Source organism: Adelges cooleyi, unplaced genomic scaffold, assembly GCF_023614345.1.
Source record: "Adelges cooleyi isolate 19-005CV unplaced genomic scaffold, UGA_ACOO_1.1 ACOO_flye_CR_arks_rails_tigmint_CR_PRNA_14, whole genome shotgun sequence".
Classification (NCBI taxonomy): domain Eukaryota; kingdom Metazoa; phylum Arthropoda; class Insecta; order Hemiptera; family Adelgidae; genus Adelges; species Adelges cooleyi.
In genome coordinates, this window is record NW_026095795.1 from 510,586 (window position 1) to 518,858 (window position 8,273).

Here is an 8,273-nt window from a genome sequence, read left to right on the forward strand (position 1 = left end):
ATAACTTGACAAAATTTCCACAAAAAAACTGATTCCAGATTACTGAAGACTAAAATTTAAATTAGGCCTTCATTGTATAATATTATAACATCAGACGTAAATGTACATAATTACTCATTTCTCAAGTCGACGTGGTCGGTAAGACAACTTTAAATATGAAATAAAAAAACTTACTTAGAAACTAAATTAAAAACAGTACCGGTATGTAGTAAATAAAATAATTGCGACGAAATTTGTGGAGTGCGGGTTTGAATGCAAATAGAGAATACAATAGGAAAATGTTTTTCAATGATCATCTGCAAAACACAGATAGTAATAACGTCAAAAATATATATATTTACTAGAAAACTGAACGTGTTACTCAACACATTTTTTAATTATTTCGTGGCTGTTTAGATTTGCTAACATGGTTAGATTCGGATAGTGAAAATTTCTTCTTACATATCATACATTAAAATAGTCTGTCGAGTCTCGTCTGTGTGTGTGCTCTTTTGTGAACTTTAAGAGTTCCAGATTGAGAAAATGTATTTTTACATATATATCACATTGATATGGTTTTCTGCCCTTATGCGTCCTTTTGTGAACTTTAAGAGTTCCAGAATATAAAAATGTCTTCTTACATATTATTTTACATTGAAAAGGCCTTACACTCGTATGTTTCTTTGTGTGTTTCTTAAGACATCCTAACTGTGAAAATGTCACATTGAAAAGGTTTTTCGCCCGTGTGTGTCATTCTGTTCTTATTTAGATCTTCAGACCGTGAAATCGTCTACAAGCCTAATTCACACTGAAATGGGTTTTCGGCTGTGTTCATCACAATGTATTGGCTATTTGATTTGGATGGGTTTTCTTCAGTTTGAATTTCATTGTATTTCATTGTACTATTGAGTGTAGTGCTAAAAGAATAGTTAAAAAATATTATGTTAATAACTTAATAGTAATAAATATTTGATGAAACCATTTCTATGTTTTGTACAATTCTTACTTAGTGTAATGAGGATGCACGTCTTCGCCACGGATAACTGCTAATTCTTGATTTTCTTCAATTTCCATCTCAGATATGAAAACACAATTGTTATCAATATCATCGACCTCCTGTTTAATTACTGACACGGTATTTGGTTGTTCTAGTTGTTGTTTCTTCATTGTTTATACTCGTTATATTGAAGTCTGATCCAACAAAACTTAAAGAAACGAGTAAAACCAATTATTCTTAACATTAGTAGTACGCAATGACAAACATAAATATTTAGATTAGAATTTATTCATTGATTGTATTTATAAAAAATTAAAATTTGTTTAATCTAAAGAACAAACAACATTATTTAACATCACTGTACTATTAAAGATACAATTATTAGAAACATTTTTATTTTAAATAGTTAATAATTAATCAGATACCGTTGGTCCAGGGCACGTATCCAAAAAATATTATCAAGTTCGGAATAATTCCCAATCATTTTTTTTTTATCAACTACTCGATGCATTAAACAAATTCTGAAAGTCCTATTAGTATTTTGTTCGCGTGAATACATACAGAGTAATGGTAATGTACAAAAATAAAGCTGATGCATTTTATTGAAAAACATCCTTTAGTGTTTTAATCCCAAAGCAACACTTTTTGCTGAAAATTTGATACAAATGTTTCTACTGTACCGAAAACAACCGTTTTATGTTACTCAATCTATTAACCCATGCTAAAAAAAAACCCAGTACAGTGGGGTCGGGGCATAGTGGGGACGGGGAGGTCACAGGTTTACAGGAATTATTAAATGTGAAAGTGATAAAATCACTTTCAAATATACCTATTAGGCAGATGCAATTGGCTTGTTTGTTCAATTAACAACGTCACCGCGAATATCTGCTCTGCATAATTTTGTACTTACCTATAATCATTTTCAGTTAAACTCTATAATAACAATAATCTTAAGGTTTTAAAATCGTCTCTGATATTTTATTCAAAAATCATCTTTAATCAGTTTCTTTCTGCATTGTGTATAAAGGCAGAGTTAAGGTTTACAACGATATTAAGAAACTTAAAAAAAAAAAAACACCAGGAATACACATAACTAATTTTTTTATCAATAAACTGAAATCAAATAACAACATATTTTGGTAATAAATGTATAGAAGAAACAATTATATACATGTATTACATAATTACATGAAAACTGGGCCAAATATTACTCGTATTGTTATCATTATGATTATTAAACATGTCCAATTAAAAATATATATACTATTGTGAATTTTCAGTCATCGTCGTCGGATTCAACGCGGTCTTCTAATTTAACCGTTAACAAACAAATTTCAGTAAACTCTGCGACGTTTATGGCTTTATTAGCTAAAAAAAGTAAAATTCATTTTTTTTTATCAGGCGATAACCGACGACAATCGTCTTTGATGACATTTGAACACTGTTTAACCATTTAACTTCACCTTTGAATATGTTATTTATATAATGTTGCGCTCTATCGAAGACTTCTGGCGACTCTTTTGACGATGCCAAATCACGCGTTGACTCGTACTCAAAGTCTGCAGCATACTCGTCCGGAGATAGTAGACCGTCTCCGTTTTTGTCCATCTTCATGAATTGTCGAGTGCCAGTTACGACCTCGATTACAGTGTATACTCTTATTTCCTGAACAATTGTTAATGTAGAAATGTGCAATAGTTGTTAATGGAGAGACAGCGAAACAAACATTACGTCGTTGAACATTAAAAGTTATAAAAAAATTATGAATGAAATTACATTTTTCGGAACGGTTATGTTGCGTTCTGCCGCGACGATTATTAAATCCATCAACAATACTTCAGGGGATCCTGTACGAGTTTTAACAAATTAGTAGTTCACTCCATTCGCTTATCATACCTGGTAAAATATATGAAAAAAATTCTTACGTTTGGACGTCAATAGGTTTTTCAAATCGTCTTCTATTTGTATACCAAGCGTTTGGAACACTTCTCCACTCGCGTCAGCGTCAATGCCGTCGGATGTCTTGTGTGCTCCGTACAAATCAACAAACATTTCTATTTGTGCTAGTGTCAGACCACGGCCCTACAATGTATTGAAAAAGTATCAATTCAAGCACTGTGCCAAAACGCGATAATAGCCTATTGAAATGTGTTAATAATCAAATAAAAATAAACCGAATTAAATCATAAACATGGAAAATTCAAAATGTCTAGCGTAAATTTGACGATAGAAATGATTACGTTTGAGTAGTTTATGTATTTTATAAAAAGATAATTTTTGTACTTAGAACGGTTTTTAGTACTGTTTTCAAAATTAGATTCCCACAAAACACCATTGAACTAATCGTCTTATAAACGATGAAATAATTGTTGACCTTTTTGTTCACATAAAAAAATCACAGTAGGTATTCGAATGGTTCAATGGTTAGACGCAATAAATGGTTTGATGGAAAACATTGCTGTCCATATAAAAAAAAAAAGTTTTCTTAATTAGATATTGCGAAAAAAAGCATATACTTTACACCTTAATAAGTATGTGGTTTGACCCCACTACGCCTATTTTTCAAGATTAAAGTATAGGCAATGTTTTGCAAATTCGTAATTTAAATGTTAAACTGTAATGTGTAATTATTAGTTCAGTAGTTATGGGGGTTTTTTTTTTTGGTAGTTAATTTATTTTTCTACCACAGCATCTTTGACAGCGATTTAAAAAAAAAAGTCATCTTAACAGAGCTACAGGCATATTCAACTAATAAACATCAACATATCAATAATATTCAACATAAAATAATGAGAACTTTATCTTATTTCTCTCGTCGTTTTGTTTTTATGTTATCAACCAAACATTCAAAGCTATTATTTATATTCAGATATTTTTTAATTTTTTTAAGTGCTTGAATTCATAGTGAAATTTAGGTTTTTAATAAAACCTACGCGAAAACTTAGCTCCTTTTTTTTTTAACCGGTCTAACAATTTGTTTCTATGAATATTTCGCTCAGGCCTACGCACTTTTATACGATTATTTTAAAGGATATGCCGTCCTCTTCACGGAAAATCAAAATAACAAAAGAGATACGAGTTAAAAACATGAAAAAAAAAGAACATTGTAAAAGAAAAATGTACAGTCAGGGCGACAGTACAATTTAAAAAAAAATTGAATTATTTAATTTTTTTCACGATTTATAGTTTATTTACTTTTTGTATCTTATTTTGTTTTTTAAATGTGTTATTTACGTTTAGACCGAGTTCTTTTAATATATTAAAAATAATTTCAAAAGAAATAAAAATCATAGGAACTGTTTGTTTTTTTTTTTTTTTTTAATTCCTCATCTAGAAAATTTCTATTTAATGTATCTAGAGAATTTATTTTCCTTCTTTGTTAAAATTTTGCTGGCGTATTGCGCTTACTTTTGGTTTGATATCCATTATAGTCAACAAGAAATCCACCGCGTTCATTACAGTGTAGTCTAAAATTGCATTAAAAACTAAAATTATTGTACATCATGTTTATCGCTACCTCGACTTACCATCGGTTTCAAGATTTTTAAATTTTTTGTGTAATGCATAATTTATAGTTTGCCAATAACCGAAAAATCCCGATAGCTGTTTAAGATAAATATATCCATTTTGATCATGCGATTTGAAGAGTTCCTCAAACTCATCTAGGTACAACGTTACTTCCAAAAAAGTGAGTTTTTTAACCTGAAAACAATGTATTTATACAGAGTGATTGCTTATAACAGCAATGACCTGACCTATCAGAAAAAATCACTTAATAAAGTTAGATGCGGTAAGTAAAATAAGAAAACGGATTCAAAATGGCGGCTTCCGAGGCGGGTCACTTTTATTACTTGAAAAATATGCATTATGCACCTTTCATGTGTACAGTTCAGTGGAATGGGGTTAAATTTTTGAAAAATATATCAAATTTTAGCTATTTCATTAGTTTAATAATCGTATGAAAAAGAATAATTTCAAAAAAGGCACAGGGAACCAACGCATATAAAACCACAGTTTTGATATGTTCCTGTAGTTGGTATATATATATATCATTTAGAGTTTATACTAGTTAATTTGAGAACTTTAATACCTTGATTTTGTCAACACGTTTGACTTTGTTATCGACCAACGTCCACAATAAATTAAATAAATTCATAGAATCGGGCTGATCTGTATACAAATTGTTTAGTTGATAATTAATTCATTCATTTTATTTAATTAAGTCAGTTATAACGATAGATCTTGCCTGACACACTATAAGCTTCCAAACCAAACCTGCCAAGTCTAATGTGTCAGATAGCACCATGGGCTGATCGTGCATTACAAATTGAATATATAAAATACAATATATTATATACAAGCTGTTGCCTAACCTAACCTAACATACCCGGCGTTGCCCGAGATTTAGTCTGCCAGGGCTGAGTAAAATAATTCCCATTCCCCCATTCCCACCCCTTCCCCATCTTCATCTTCATCCCTCATCTCTAATTTCCAATCTCCTATCTCTTATCAGATAACAGCATGACAGCGTTTTTGTAACACTTTTTCCGGTTATTATGTCCTCCTCTTACTCAAGGGTCCCAGTCCCGGTCCCAGATCCCGTTCCAACAGTCGAAAGTTTGCCCAGAATCGTTGAACATAGAATCGGCCTGTTCCTTTAATCATCACCTACCGTTTGCTTGAGTACCGTGGTTACCATGGTTACAAACATTTCATTTATTTACATTTCGCATTTAAAGTACAAAGTTCGTGTTTGATGCCACCCTTAGGGGTTTGTTTTTTCAAAAAGTACTATGCCACTTAGGTTTGCGGGAATGTACTCAACAACTTCCCAAAGTTTTTCGGCGATCAGATGAATGGTGTACTAATGCATAAAGGACAAACAAAGAAACTGACAGATATTCATTTATATATATATATATATATATACTAGCTGCCCGTGTACCCGGTTATCATAACGAAAAAAAAACAGCTGATTTATCTGATAAGACAAGAGAGATTAGAGTTTTGTTTTTACTTTGGAGCACAATCGACACCAACACCGAACATTTATCCTTATGTGTCCTTCGCATGAGGGTGGGAATGGGGATGAAAATGAGGGTGGGAATGTTATCTCTATGTGATAGGATATAGGAGATAGAGGGTAAGAGATAGAAGATAAGAGACGAGGGATGGGGTTGGAGTTGGTGTGGGGAATGGGATTGGGGGTGGGAATGGGGTTGGGGGTATACATGTTGTATTCAAAATAGAAATGAATAATAAATTGAATAATTTAAGAGGCCAAATTCTCTATGAATTGTTTTAGGCCAGATATTATGAAAACACTAAAATATTAGCCAGAAACTTGATGTGTTTACTAGCCATATTAGATACATAAAAATGTATCCCGTGGTGTTGCGGACTCGTACGCAAGCTGTTAAAATATAATACTATATAATACTTATGTGAAAATCTTTAATAGAGCCTTGCAAACATTCTTGTAATCTTTCTTGAATTTTCTCTAGCAGCACAAGAATATTGGTAGCTCCTACAACTACACCTCTTTTTTTTTACAAAAACTATCAATAATGTTAAACTCAATGTAGTTAACATTTTATTCTAGACCTATATCAACTTTTAAAACATAAATGGTAACGTATATATTTTGTTTATGAATGATTTAGAAATAAATATTCAACATAAATAGGTTCAGGTTTTGACAAAATCGGCATCGAGCAGAATGTTACCGAGGGAAATTTGTGCATGTGGCGTGATCTAGCGGTTGTAAGTGATTATATATTAGAGATAAAATATTAGGTACTCCAAATTAATTACTCTTAACTACGTACTCTAATGTAAAGAGCGTATGTCCCTTAACGGCCATAACGGTAGACCTAAATTTCCCAACAGATAGGTATAATATAATTGTTTAGCAACATGTTACCTGAACGGAATCGAATCTCAAGGGTAGAATCTTCCATTTCAAAAGCATTATCCACAAGTTCTCTGATTGTCTGCACACTAACTCCATTACTAGTCAGTTTGTAAGGTTTATACAGGTCTTGCAACAGTTCTAATTGATCACGGTTCAGTCCGGTGCTCTGAAATAGAGTATGGCGGCTTTCAATTGTATTGGTAAACGTACAGAATGAATCTATTGCCGATGACGTAGCAGATTTAAACTAATTTGCACTGTATCATATACAATCGGTATGTATTTAATTTTAGCATGCAACATGCTTCAGCATTAACCCCCCCCCCCAGCTCGAAAACGACAGAAAATAGCGTCACATTTTAAGTGTATAAAATGTCTTGAGGCAAGTCTTTTTAGATCTGGACAATTATTATAAAATAATAATTATATTCAGTGCACCAAATACCTGAATTATTTTATAAACTTATTATTTACTTGTTAACAGCCATATTTTATATAATTGATAAATTTATATACATTCAAAATGTTTTAAGTTACCCATGAAATGTACAAATCCATAAATTGATATATTTTTTTTTTTAATGGGTAACCAAATATTCATCGTAATAAATGAAAATAATTTCACAACGAGAGCTCAATAAAATTAATGGTTGAATTTATCCAAAATAACTAACCAGGTGAATGTTGCCAATGAACTGATTAGGGAAAATATTAAAAAACGTCTAAAAACATTTGGCTACAACATACAATTTAGACTACTCTATCATCTAATATATATATATATATATATATATAGTAAGGATATTATAGATCTGAAAATAATCATTATTCAAGAACCAGCAGGCTAAAGCATGTTGCATGTTTTATAATTTTAGCCGCTAGGCTTTAAATAGACTGTAACATTTTTGAAATAATACTATCCGAGAAAAAAAATATACAAACACAGTATCATAATCTTACCCATGCTGACGTTAGTAAATACAGCGCGCAGAAAATAAGGGCGCACTTGAAATGCATAATTATGAGATATATTTAAAACGATGATAAAAATTCAATCGAGTACTTGTAATAATGTAGCTCTAAGACTGTTGGCACCGAAGTCGGTACCTAAACTCTAAAATAGGTATTTTCTACGTTTCTTTTCGGTGGCGTTGTCTACGGTTGTTCGCTAGACAAATACAAAACCGTGTTTTTGGCAAAAAAATTTGCAGTACTTATGTACACACAAAGGTGTGTTCTTATTTTTTTTTTTACCACGGCCGAGTAGGTTTTTTTTTTACAATAACATATTTTTCTTGTTCACCCGTGTCGATAACAGTCAACGGGGATAGGAAAAACAATTTTTTTTGTTTTACTGCCAGCACATTGGCAAGTGATTGTATG

General features: G+C 31.6%; 1 protein-coding gene across 1 annotated transcript; it reads right to left on the reverse strand.

Moving 5' to 3' along the window:
• Positions 1 to 2,103: 2,103 nt before the first annotated feature.
• LOC126847971 (uncharacterized) lies at positions 2,104 to 8,029 on the reverse strand. The gene is made up of 9 exons (XM_050588433.1): positions 7,851 to 8,029; positions 6,900 to 7,056; positions 5,067 to 5,146; positions 4,504 to 4,678; positions 4,385 to 4,443; positions 2,902 to 3,058; positions 2,753 to 2,823; positions 2,440 to 2,641; positions 2,104 to 2,344 (listed from the first exon to the last, which is right to left on the reverse strand). The coding sequence occupies exons 1-9, from the start codon at positions 7,905 to 7,907 to the stop codon at positions 2,253 to 2,255; spliced, it is 1,050 nt and encodes a 349-aa protein (XP_050444390.1). The 5' UTR covers positions 7,908 to 8,029; the 3' UTR covers positions 2,104 to 2,252.
• Positions 8,030 to 8,273: the final 244 nt, after the last annotated feature.